Consider the following 14,152-nt stretch of genomic DNA (forward strand, 5'->3'; position numbering starts at 1 on the left):
TAGCACGTGATGAGTCATTTAGGTACCGTCCATTTTATGTATCTAAAGTTTATATTTCTAAATATTCCAAACACAAGTAAAGATTACTGGTTGTTAATTTTTTAATTTTTGCAACTGTACGAAAAAATCTGACATATAAAAACAAAGTGGAGGAAGAATCATGCCCTAAATGAATTCCGTGAATGTTTGAATGTATGAAAAGCTACCTAAAAATGCTAAGCAAGCATCACACATAAATCGTTTGAGGGGTCAAACTCATCTAGAGGTAAAACTTACTCTATTTCGGACCACTTTTTCCCGTCTACATTGGGGGATCCTTCTTCATGTTTATCTTTAATCAATTCTACGTCTTCTTTAATCTGGCATGTATCCGATTCTTCTGGTTTATCTTCGGCGTAGCTACTTCTTTGTGAGTCCGGAATAGTAATGTATTCGTATTCTCCATCGTCAGTTTTCTTCTTATTTTTGAATAAAACTTTCTTCTTTATCTTCACCACATCTTCAACAGCTGCTGGTGTTTCTTTGACCTTGTCCGAAGGAGTCTGTGGTAGCGATTCTTTAGCCAATTCTTCGTTTATCATGGCGACTGCTACTTCACTTAATTTTAAACCATCTTCTTCGTCCACTAATATTCGTTCTTGAAGAACAACCCTTTCCTCTTTAGAGGCCCCATCAATTTCTTTTGGAGGTACTTTACTTTCTTCTGGAGTTGTCTTGGTTGGTTCTTCTTCAATTTTTTGTTCTGTCTTAATACTATCGTCTTCCTTCTTATTAGTTTCTTCTATTACTCCATTTTTGGTTAAATTTTCGTCCGATCCAGTCTTTTCTTCTTGTACCGTTTGTAATTCGTGGGAGTTTGGATACACCTCATCTACAACCTTCTTTGCCAAATGTTTTAAGTTATCTATTTGCATATTGTCAAAGAATTTCTGGTCGGTTTCGGATGGAGTCTCCGGAAGATTACTGTCTAATATTTCATCATCAGAAGGAGGTGTTAGAATAATAATTTGAACGTCATTCGTTGGTGTTTCTACCGAGGTTTCAGTATCTTCCCGTTTAAGTTCCTTATTTGAAACATTTGATTCTGTGGGAGGTTCGTCAGCGAATTTAGAGAATTCATCCGTTTCTCCTTCTGGTGGCTTTAAAGGAATGTAGATATATTTTGGTTCTTCTTTTTTCGATTTTTTTAAGTTATCCTTAGTTTTTGGTTGGGCTACTTCTTTATCGTCTTCCTTCTTTTCTTCTTTCGGTTTCTCTTTTATTTTTTCTTTGGATTCCGATTTTTTCAAAGAAGGAATTTTTATTTTGTCGGTAAAGTTTTTGAATTTTTTCAAGAATGCCAGTTTGGAAAGACTCTTTCGGCTATAACTACTTTCGATAGAAAGCTTCCTTTTCCTGGTGGATGGTTCTTCTGATCGAGCTCTTTTTCTATTTTTTGGCACATCCAAGTCGCTTCCCTTCAGCGGCTGTATTTTTTCGACAATATCTGTATTGACTTTAGTCGTGCCTTCAGGTTCGGCACTTTCCGTTCTACTCGATTCAACTTCAATAGGTTCGTCTTTGTCTAGGTATTGACTTATGTTGTCCTCGTCTGGTTCTGATGTTATTGGTTTGTCGGTTAGCATTCCAGGACTCCTGTTCGAAGCTGAAGACGTACTTCCTTCTCGACTTGACATTTCCTGTATTTGCACGCCGTCATTTGACTGTACGTTCAAATGATTTTGCTCATTCTGTTGCTGCTGAGGTACTGGTGGTTGTAGAGAATTATTTTGTACATCTTTATCATCTGTTGCTTTAATGCTTTGGGTGGAACCGTTTTCTACTTGTTTTAGCTTTTCCAATACTTCTGCCTTATTGTTTACTTCCACCTCTTCGAGAACTTCTTTTCCATCTGTTGCCACTATTTTGGCTTTATCGTCTATACTGTCTACTATTTCCTTAATTTTTGCTGATTGTTCTGCTATTTCGGGGAACAAGTCTTTGGCATCGATCTGTTGCACGTTGGCACCGTTTCCCATTTTAGAGATGATGTCGTTTATTTCCTTAGATGTGTATCCGTCTTTTTTGTCCGGATCATCGAATTCTAATATCACCCCAACAATAGGACTGCCATCCCGGTCGTCTCCGAAGACCTCCTTTTTACCGTTTTTCTTTTCTGGGAGTTGTCCTACGGGAGGAGGATCTTTCTCAAATTCTAAATACGAAAATTCATCTGTTTGACCCGGTGGGGGTTTTAGAGGAATATGAATGTAAACTGGTTTATCAATGTGTTTTGTAGTGTCGATGCTTTTTCTTCCTTTTGTATTGATGGGTTTTTTCTCATAGGTGACGTCCGATCTTGAACGTTTGACTAGTCTGGACGGTTTTATTGACCTCTTTGTGCTTTTGATTCTGTCTAAAATGCTCTGTTTGGTAAGACTTATTCTACTATAACTACTTTGTACACTCAGTCGTCGCTTTAATTTTCTTTTAGAATCTGCCTTTTCTTCAATTCGAGACCTCGTGTCTTTTGTTGCAGGTGTACTTGTTGCTTCTTCTTCTGGAGATAACGAAATTTCATCCAATGGTTCATTGACATTTTCGTCGCTCTTGGTAAATGATTCGTTTGTTTTGCCATCGAGATCCAGTTCATTTTTTGTGTCTTTGCTGTTAGGTTCGTTTGTTTCCATGTTGGTTTTGCTTTGTTCAATAGTTGAATTCGTAGTCTCCTTTCTTGTGGGACTTCGGCTCCTTCTTTGGTTCGGAGGACTCTCGCTTTTCTTTTCTGAAAAGCTCCTAGAAGGGCTTTTGCTTCTTTTAAAGCTCCCTGAAGTTAAATCTCTTGTTAAACTCCGAGTCCGTTCGTTCGAAGGAGGGCTGATGCTTCTTTCGTAGCGACTTTCGAAAGTCGTTGTTCTTTCTCTAAAATGTTCAAAATTCGGTTGACTCAAGGACGTTACGCCGTTTTTTTTGTTTGTTTGATGTTGATCGGCTTTGACAGTCGAGGGTGTTCTGGAATGATTCAAGCTTTCCTCGTTTTGTCGATCGTATGGCGACGGGCTTCTATCACCAAATGTGGAAGCACTCTCGCTTCGTGCTTTTCCGATTGTCGAAGTGCTTCGACTGCGACTTCTTCTATATGCTTCTAAAGTGTAACCTTCAGGGTCTTCTTCACCGTCGTATGGTGGTTTTGTAATGTGAGTCCAAGGGTATCCTCCTTTTTTACGAGATCTTCGTACGTCTTCCCACTGATATGTCTTAATGGGAACCCGTGGTGTATCTTTTTCTGAAAAAAAAAGGGAAAACAATTACTTAATTTTCCGATTATATTTGTTGTCATTAGGCAAATTAAATTAAGATAGGAATTGTTATCAGTTATCTACTTAGAAACGAATGAAATATCTACTTTTACCTTATGGTCAAAGGTATTTACACCGTTTTGTTCTAAAAGATGAAAAATGATCAATTCAACCAACTTAGTGAAGTACTTTGATGAAATATCTACAAGGACTTTAAAAATAAATTTTCAGATGTAAGACCCTGTAGCCAGAAAATGGAAATAGGTCGTTGCACTGTTTGACTTGATTCCGTAAATATGATACAAGCGAACACGAAGATATTCTTTTTCGATGGGGTTATTTCTGTAACTTGTTGAAATAACTGTTTGAATACCCTGTATTCAATTATGCATTTTATATTCACTTTCATAATAAAGAGCTAAAAATATCCAGAGGTTTGGTAAGATGTTCAATCAATTATTGAGAATAAGGAAAACACTTCAAAAAATATTTGATATTCACCACCATCACACCGTTATTTATATAGCCACAACCTAATGGATACTGTTTTTTATTAACCATAATTAAACCGTATATTGTAAACTACAATTACGGAATGTAAATGGTTCACTCACAAATCTAACATTGGAATACTGAAAACAGATTTTGGGGAAGGTTTTCAGAAGAAGAAATCTAGTGGAATATTACATCAGAGCTTATTGAAGTAACTTTTAAAAATACCTTTATTATCTAAGTAGTAATGGTTAGAAGAATTAAAAAAGATCCTAACGCACTCATCGAATATAATTTTTAGAATTATATTTATTACCTGAGGGATACAGTGGGCATTAAAATAATATAATTTACTTTTTAGAACACTAGGTACTTAATAATATACAATTTCCATTTTTTATTTTTCAAAATACTCTTTTAAGGTAATAATTTTATTTCGAAATTCACTTGGTACACTTTCACATTCATAAAACTAACAAACTTTTAGAAGTGACGTAATAACGTACCCTCAGAATTAATAATTCTAACAGTTCCCGTGGGACTTTCATCTTCGTTTAGTATTTTATACCGTCTTCTTCTTCTAGTACTCGCCCGAAGGAACTTTAATTTAGTATTCTCTACGAATAATTTCAAAGACATTTTCTTTTTAAACGAATGCATAGACAAAGTGGAGAGATTTAGGTTTATCTCACCGTATCTTTATTAAACGGCTTAAGAAGTCCATATTAATTCTTATCTTAACATTAACAAAGAAAATCTAATCGTCTAAAATAAGACAGTCTGAAATGTGGAATCTCCTATTCATATTTTAACCGCTTGAACAAAGTTACCTACATGGAAAATTAATTAAATACTAGGATAATAATCTCAACTAGAGTAAATAAAAATTAATTAGTTTTACACTATTAAGGAACGATTAATTTTTGGTAACGAATACTTGAATTTGTTTGTTTATGTTTATAAAACGTTTAATTAACTTCTTAAAACTACTAATACTTCATGATCATCGGAATTGAATAATTAGAACTAAGAAATTAACGAAAAAGTCAATAAACAATATACTGTGGCGTCTTGTAGCCAATATAGTGAGTGTTGATAAGCAGGAAACCCAAACACAAAAAATGTATTTTTTTTATAAAAATTATAATAATAAAGTTATCATTCAAGCAAATGGGATACACAAACTTACATTCAAAAATCCTTTCAGTATTTCTTCTGAAACAAAAGAAAATCTTATTTAACGAACCCTCTCCACTGCTTTCTTTTGCCACAAAAATGTTAATGTTTAGATAAAGAGTTTTCAAATTTACTAGAGTCGTATGCAATAAATAAATTATTGTTTTAAACTAACTAAATGTGAATAAATATAATTAAAATATGTATGAATAAAAAGTCGCGTTTCTTTTACCCTTTGTGAGAACTGAGAAAATTAATTAAGTATTGTTTAAACTTCAACATTAGCAATCTTCTACCAAAAAAATTCATAAATACATACAAAGCACACTTTTTCACTCGGCCCAAAACTAGTAAAAGACAAGTAGCCACTTCTAGTATAATTTCCGTCTTAACACTGTTCAATGCCGCACTTTGTGCTCTTTTAAATAGGTAGGTTCATTTTTCAGTTTAACAAACAAACAAATGTAACCAGCAATTTTTCAAGTCGGTAAGTACAAACATTCTAACTTAACACTTTCCGCAGACAGTTCTCGATCAGTTAAGAATTTTGATATCATGATTTTTCCGATACCATCTATTCAAGTGCGTCTATTTCAAGAGTTCGTTTATGGGATTCCTGTTAAGTAAGCAAACATCTCATAAATTTCACCTGCAAGATTAATTTAACTCGCGGGGAGTTGGGTGCGTTCTTAAATTCGAAGTAATTTTTGGTTTTGTTGCTGTGGAAACGTTCTGGTGTGCCAAGTGCCATTGCTTTCTTTGGGACTTATGCCAAGTGTCAGGTATAAATTTGTAAAAGTACACAACTCCATGTCTATTGCTTCAAAAACAAAACACCATTTCGTTGGTTTATTACAAATCCGCAATCCAATTAGCATCACAGAACTTGAGGAAATCTAAATTTCCTTTATGAATTTTCACGACCATGACCAATTGTATACCGATGCAAGTATGCAATTTACAGGAGTAATGATTGCAACTACTATAATTTCATATTGTTTAGAAAAGCTTTCTGCAATGCCAATATCACCGTTATTTCGGTATGGTTGCAGTTTAGAAATTTGGTTAAGTACTTCATAAAAATGTTTAGTAGCTTCAAAAACGTCGTGAATTTAATATTAAGGATATCACAATACGACTAATTAAGTTTTATTTATAGAGCCTTCATCATCATAAAGTTGGAAGTCCTAAGACTGGTTGGACACGCACCTCAACTCTTTCCTATCCTGAACTAATTTTCGCTTTTCCCTAAAACTAGAACATCCTATATCCTTATTTGCGAACAGTAATCTAATCTAGGTCTATCTCTACTCCTTCTAACTTCAATTTCTGTCTCTAATATCTCTCTGATTAGACCCTTCATGGATGAGAAGGTGTCCTACCAATCTATCTCGCCTATTTCTTATTGACTTCCATAGAGTCCTCTGTTCTCCTATTCTTTCTAACACCTCTTCATTTCTAACCTTCTCTATCCACAGTATCCTCATCATTCGCCTGTAACACCACATTTCGAACGCTTCTAACCTTTTCTTCCCCGCCGCGCCCACCGTCCATGTTTCGCATCCGTACAGCGTCGCACTCCAAACAAACACCTTTAACAATGTTCTTCCAATTTTTAAATTAATCGTTAACGAGTATAGAAGTGACTTCTTTTTATTGAAAGCGACTCGACCCTGCGCTATCCTCTGCTTTATATCCCTATTGCTCCTTCCGTCCTGACTTATCTTCTTCTAATCTTTCGTCTCCTATCTTTACATTCGTTCATTCCCTACTTTTTCTTCCCTTGCATACCAGTATTTTTATTTTACTTTTATTTATTTTCATGCAATACTCTTTTGTAAATACCATTTCCATTTTATTTAAAGCTATCTATAACTTTACAGAGCCCTGTAATAATTAAAAATACCTAGTACAAATCAATCAGTTCACAGATGCAGATTTAGAAATCATTTAATTTTGCTAATTCCCCAAATAGTTATTCAAAAAAGAAGCTGACGTAACTGGTATTGATCTAACCCAATGAAGAAAAATAACTCCATTAAATTTCACCATGCATGCCATCTGGACTGTAAATATATCTGACCCATTTTAAAAAGAAATTTAATTCAAATAAACAACAACGGTTTCAATCATTCCCGAATAATTACAATTTAATCAATAGGTACTAATGAACCTTGATTTCTACCGTATGATGGTCTTTCTAAATATTTTATAAATGAAGGGTCAGGGCGAATACACTGAACTTTAGAAAATTTTTGCACATCGGTCAGATTTTGAGAATATAACAATTACATTTTATGGTCAATGAAGTTGAGATACAAATACTCGTAAGTAAATGCTTAAGCAGAAACAGATAATGTAGATATAATTGTAATTATCCATATAACAGAGAAAGTTAAAATTAATAGCACACAATTCCACGTGCAGTGCGCAGGTTCAACTTTACTCCTTGCTGTTTATAAATGTTTTTCTTTTCGCATGAAAAAATATGCATGTCACTTTCCACTTAAAAATAAAAATATCTGGAATTTATATCGCTATATTTATTTTTTCACTGAAATAACAATAAATAGGAAACAGTTTGTCGACCTGGGTAAATGTACGGTTTTTCTTTCTTTTAGTGAATTTCCTTTCTTTCAAAGATATTATTGAATAGCTAATAAAGTTTGTTGAACTAAGATACTTGTATTTTCAAAAATTAAAAAATTATTAAAAAGACTAATACAGGAATGTATTTTAAAATCGTTTCACTGAAACTCGAAAATATATATATACTTGCTTGATGCTTGACTTGGTATGATAATTGTTTCATTTTACTTAGGCAAGAGCGATAATTTTAACGAAACTTGACCCTTCACTAATGACATGAAGGATGTGATTTTTGAGCCAAAACAGTGGCGTGGGTATTACCATACTCTGTATTACGATATTTCAAATCCCGAACGCCGGAACGCGTTTTGTCAATTGTTGAACGCTCACAACGCGTTCTTAGTGTTCGACTTGTTACAATGTCATAGAAGCAACACCAAGATCAAGATTATATGTATTGGACCAAAAGCAAGATGAAACTCAAGATTATTGGTGTCGGACCGAAAGCAAGGCGAAGACTTGTTAATATGTGATAGACCAATAGTAAGACGAACACCAAGACTGTATTAGTCTTGCATTTACTTATCACAAATAGACAGTTCAACGAAATGCCTGCTACTCTAAGCTCATGTGAAAATTAATTTGCAATTTTTACGTTTTATTTTGACCACCTGCTTATGCTGGCAAGCAGGTAGTCCTTACGACTTAAACTCTGGTGCATAAAGCTTGAGGGTGGGGCCCTCCCTTTTAGGAATCGAAAGGGTATTTGGTGGATAGAACGAAACGAAGACAGGAAAGAATTGAAATATTATCTGATACTTGTAGGCCAGGGCAGACAAATCCTCAATTCCTCTAGAGTTTTTAAATGTGATTTGGACAGCTTAGCTAATCTAATCTAATATTCGACAACAGTGAAATTGATAACGTGTGGATAGTAATTTTTAAAAATAATTGGCTTTTGCTAGCAGCTTACAGTTTCAGTAACTTTAGTAGCAAGTTCTAAAGAAACACCAAACAAAAAACCCTATACAACGTAATATACGTGTAGGTACTTCTCATCAACAAAAAAATGATGGCCATTTTGATTGATGTCAATTTTTACTACCCACCATCTTTATGATGTTTGATCGATGAGGAATTGGAACATTAAAATGCTATTTCGCACTTTTCTTTCATCGACATCTAATTTTTCCTCCTGCAATGTTTACTATTATTTAGTCACGTTTATTTTGAGTCAATACATCTGTAAAATGAACGTGGCGTCTCACAAATACACAGACACACACGCACATACAAACATACAAACAATGTTCATTTCCCAAAGTGTGCCAAATAATTCTGGTCTTATGGGTTTTTCGCCAGTTAGCTGAATACTTCAAGACTGATGTAGTGATATGTTTATCTACAACAGTCGCAGAAATAACTGACGTTATTAGAGGAACACACAGAAAAGAGCATTACTCTTACTTGCTTCCATGCTTCAGGGAGAATTTTCGTTAATTCATCATTTTCTGGAAGGTTTGGAACTGCAGTTTATTTTCGGAAAATGCTTATTTAGACAAGAAAATGTGAGATTCGATAACAAAGAGAAACAGAAACTGTTGGAACCTGACCTAATCCAACTAAACTTAAAGAATATTTCTGCATCCCCCTACCAAGTGCATTTTTAAATATGGTTTCTTGAAAAAGAGGAGAGGACTAATATGATGTTATAATGTAATGAGCGCTGACAAAGGATTGTGCGTATTTTTTCTGTAGAATTATATCTACATTTTCAACTGAACTATGGTTGAAAAACGTTCAAAATTGAAATAATCCGCAATAAAACTGTCTCTTTTACTTTCTTCTTTCAACTTACTAACTAGACTAGAGCGGTTGCTAATAGATCGCCCACTTTTGCTCAGGACAGACGTTAGAGGAAATACCGTTAAGATATAAAAGAGATGCCAGTTAGTAATTGCAGCGGACACTAATAAAGAAAAAGGAATAACCTTACACCAATTGATGTGTAACAGAAAGAGATGCAGACAAGTAGAAGCATAGACGCTTGTTTAAAGGTATAAATCCGACCCTGATCTTTAGCATTACCGCTTACTGTTATTCGGTTATCTCTTTTTACTTTGTCAGTACTACTCATGAAACATTTCCTTACTTAACAAGGGCATGTTCAAAACGCAAATGACTACAGTCCCAAGAGGAAACAAGAAAGACGAATGTCAATTCTCACAGATAATTTAATGCGGACTATGCCAATTTTGATCGCCTCAACTATAGGTATTATTTTTGTAACGTTTTCTTCAGCAATAAATTAAACGGTTACACATAAAGCACCGAAAACTTTTTCAACGAACGTTTCTCACACCAAAAACGCAATAAATGTTTACTAACAAAGACTTTCGGAATTCAAAACAGCCTGCAGACTTTGATTTTACCGCATATTTATAATTGATTTCTGCAAAAATTAGATGCGATCCGTATGTCAAAGAGTAGAAGACTTGCTAACAGCTAACAGAAGAAAGGCTGGACGTTAGAAACTGAAACTGATTTGTTTACGTAACTTCTTTTGTTTGAAAGCATATATTTTTGGAAACTTTACAGCTGTTTCGTCAAAATCACTTCTGTGATTTGCAAACATATTAACTTGGGTTATAATTAATCTCAGTTAGATAAAGCAAAGACAAATGTTTGCTATATTAGGGTTCTATACTCAATAAAAACAAGTCAGTGGAACTTCTACAAGGACATTCTATTTTCTTTGCAAAGGAATTTTTGAAAACAAGCCCAAAAATTTCTGAAACTATCGAAACCAATATTGCAGATTTGACAGAATTTCTAAAGATTCTCGTAATATTTATGGGAGAGTTAAGCCAATGATTTTAAGTTTTCTTAGTGTCTTTATTTTGAACCATCAACTTAAAGGACCATAAAAAACATGCTTGCGCAACATTCGATTGAAGTTTCTTGCTAATGTTTCGCTAGCACGAGTCGGAAGCGTCTTCAGCATTGGAGATAGAAGGACCTCTGAAGAAGATCGTACTTGTAACTTATGCTGGCGAAACGTTAGGAAACAACTCCAACCAACGACTGCCTTTAGACCTGAGGGTAAGCTACGCTGTGGATTCAGTTCAGTAAATAGAAAAAAAAAACTTTTGAGTGTTTCATTCCCACCAGCCACTAATGCTGGTGGGCGGGCAGTCCCTCCGGATTACGCCGGAAGGTAGGACGGAAGGCCCTCTTCAGCCTCTTTTCAGGAATCGTGGGGATGGGTGGGTGGTGGTTCGGGTGAGAAAGATGAGACGGACGAAATGAAGACAGAAGAGAATGAAAGATTATCTGTGGAATATTACTGCCCCAGCATTTGCCTGAGTGATCTAAAAAAACCACAGAAAAACTTGGACCAAGGCAGACAGACCCGGAATCGAACCGGCGTCCTCTCTCAGTGAGTAGATATCCATCGACATAAATGGACCTTGTTGAATTTAGTGATTTCCACTCAATTTGCATTAAAGCCACAGATGGCGTTCACCACGTCGTTTGTGGTACTTCGTAATATTCTAGTATTGTAAGGTATTTAAAAGGATTAAAAAAAATCTCAATTAGAATAATAGTTTTAAATTGAAATAATAAAAGCTGGCAAAATTCTACCTTCCCCATCAAACAGAGGGAGGCCGCACGTTTGTGAAGATTTATGACAATGAGGAAGAGGAGTCAAATGAAAACGAAATTTTTGTGCTGCCCTTTACATGGGCTCATTTCTCTAAATCACTCTCAATTCCATAATAATGTTGTTAATTAGTGTGTTATTGGATGTTTGAAAATGTGAATAGGTTGTTAAACAATCTGTCTAAATTTAATTTTCAAGTACAAACTTTTGGCGTCCGCTTCTGGTGTACTTCACACTGAGATTGTGCGTCACAGGTTACGCTTTTAATAAATCCAATCGGTTAATATTAATGGGAAGTCGTTTTTCATACAAATTATCAATTGTTTGAGGTAATCTCAATTGGATATACACCAAACAAGACTTGTTTCATTTCGGTCTGTATTACTTCACACATCAAATGTTTGGTTGAGTACGTATTCGTCTCCAAAAGAATAGTAGCCGACATTTAAAAGTGTATATTTTTAAATGAGGAGGTTTAGTTGAAATTACATGCAAAACAATTGCAGCACAATTAATTCACTTTGAAATCTCATGGTTACGTACTGTTTTATTCATAATCATAAAAATTGTGTGAATAATATCAATAAAAAAATTATTTTTATTACCGTTCGGTTCAATGTTTATGAACTTCATGGTTCGTAACTCAAGGGTACGTATTTATTAAAAATAGAGGAGGTATTATTTATTATACAGGTGAGTTGATCTAATAGGTACTAGTCATGCTCCTTAAATACAATTATTATTACATTACAAAATACAATAATTTTGTTATTTTCATTGAAATATGGATCAGAAGCATACAAAGGGGATTTTGAAATATGTATATGACATTATACAAAGACGTACCCAAAATTTTGTGGCAGAAAATACGTTATTTTAATGGTGCATTCAAATTTAGATTTGTGGATTCCACAATTTAGCCAAAACTGATTTTGATACTTTAATATGCAATTTTCAAGGAGGTGGAAGGATATAATGGTCCACAAAGCCCATTTTTGACTACATTTTTTAAATTATTCATATTCATCTTTGTGACCATTAATTTTGCTACCAAATTTGGGTTCGTTATACATCTGCTGCCAATTGGACTTTTGTGTAACTTTTTAAAGATTTAAACGTTTGATAGTTTTATGGAAATAAATGAATCATTTGTTGGAGCTGGCCAACCAAGGCCAGATCCAACATTACAGCAAAATCCTAGTAATTTGGAGCAAAATGTTAGTTCTGAATAGAGACGAGTACGTTAGGAAATATTGTTGGCACAAGCTAAGTAATCCTAACAATTATGCGCATCTGTATGTTTATACAGCGCTCTTCTGTCAAACTTTTTGGCTTAAGAAATCATCTTATTTAATAAAAATAGCTTCATGGATTTCATCCTAGGATGCGATGCTGTAAGGGACGCCAACATGCCCTTTGTACTTTGCGCGTTTCAAACACTGGGATTTTTTGAATTCTGACTTGATACCTATCAAGCAAAATCCAAACTTTTCGTTTTGCTCGACCAGTTTGGATTATGTAACAGATTCGTTTCGGTTGCGTCGTTTGTAAATATAAATAAGTATAAAATAACATTGAAGTTAGAGTATGATTTTATTAAAAGTGTTTCTAAATGCAATGGTGAAATGAAATGAGCCTTTAGAACGCTTAGAAACGGTAAATGGTGCAATAGAAAAACATTGAAACTTACCAATCGTTTCGGACAAGGTTTTATCTACCTCCATGGTGTTTCCCAAGAGCAGCACCACGTCTAAAACTGAAATAAGACATTTTCTCGCGAATAAACGAACCCACAAACCCGATTTCGACGGCAACTCGTTCTTTTCGATATTTTTAAACGGTCGATTACACGCGAAAAACGTTTCTGAGTCTCAGTTTCCCATCAGCCAGCAAGTGGATTGGAACTACCGCAGGCTATTTCTAGACGGAACTATTTTTGCGAAATTCGTGACGTTGTTTCCAACGTCTAAGGACGCAACAGGACGCTTGTCTGGATTTTACCCGACGACAACACTAACTTTATAATAAGTGTACCAGAGGCTTTCGTAAACAAGGAAGCGACGAAAATGTCGCTTTCTCTCTTCAAATGAAACCGCAATCAGCAAAAGGGCAACCGAAAATGAAATTGGTTCCTTTTAGAATTTTAAATTTATTTGGGTAAATTTTATCAACTTGTTGATTGAGAACTTCAAAAAGCTTTGACTGCATAATTCACCTTGCATTTTTATATAGTTTGTACGTTCTTCCCCATTGCAAATGGTCTTGACCCATTGCTGAAGGATTAAATCTAATTGAGACACTGGACACTGTTAATTTAGAAGCCCATTTTAAAAAGAATAATTAATTGTAACAACTAGTTTTGGAAAAACCTGAAGGATGAAAATTTATAAAAGAATAAAACTGAGCCTTCGCCAGTGAGGCTCAAATCCATCTTACATTGACTTGTGGAGCCTGCAGAATAGCGTCCATCTTGTTAACTGTTTTTTAGTTTTCAGCTATATTTCAGGGTCTTTGGATACATAAAAGATTATATTAAGTAATAATTTTTTATTAATTTGTACAAAGTTATCAGCAAAATCCACCTTAAACCTTTCCTGATTAGATACCTGTTAAGTGTAGGTTCCCAAGGTTCATTAATGAGTTAACTGTAGGTAGATAAACTCAATCAACACGTCAAGCAGTTTTATAAATATTTTTTTATATATTGTAAAGAATTTCGATAATGGCTTTATATTTATCGGAAAAGTAAGTAAAAGGTAAGATGAAACGAAAAAATTTTGTTGTACGCATATATTTTTTAAATGACGAACTTGCTTTACGTCACTACATTTAATTATGAAATTATAAAAGAAGGACACAACAATTTTTGGAGGCGTCTGAGAATTTTGAATGAGCTATTATTTTCGTTAACATTCCATTGGGGCGTATTGCCAAAAAATTTGTTAGATAGCGT

At 34.5% G+C, this 14,152-nt stretch overlaps 1 protein-coding gene across 2 annotated transcripts in view; it reads right to left on the reverse strand.

The window, feature by feature from the left end:
- Positions 1–13,177, reverse strand: part of LOC108736287 (titin homolog) — a 33,338-nt gene extending 20,161 nt beyond the window's left edge. For both annotated transcript variants that reach the window (XM_025974290.1, XM_025974289.1), the window contains exons 1-2: positions 12,890–13,177; positions 1,282–3,265 (exon numbers count right to left, since the gene is read on the reverse strand). In XM_025974290.1, the coding sequence (XP_025830075.1) occupies positions 1,282–3,265; positions 12,890–12,923 (2,018 nt within the window). In that variant the 5' untranslated portion in view covers positions 12,924–13,177. The remainder of the gene's footprint in view (positions 1–1,281; positions 3,266–12,889) is intronic.
- Between the last annotated feature and the right edge of the window lie 975 nt (positions 13,178–14,152).

This window comes from Agrilus planipennis, unplaced genomic scaffold, assembly GCF_000699045.2.
Source record: "Agrilus planipennis isolate EAB-ADULT unplaced genomic scaffold, Apla_2.0 scaffold110, whole genome shotgun sequence".
In the NCBI taxonomy this organism is placed as follows: Eukaryota; Metazoa; Arthropoda; class Insecta; order Coleoptera; family Buprestidae; genus Agrilus; species Agrilus planipennis.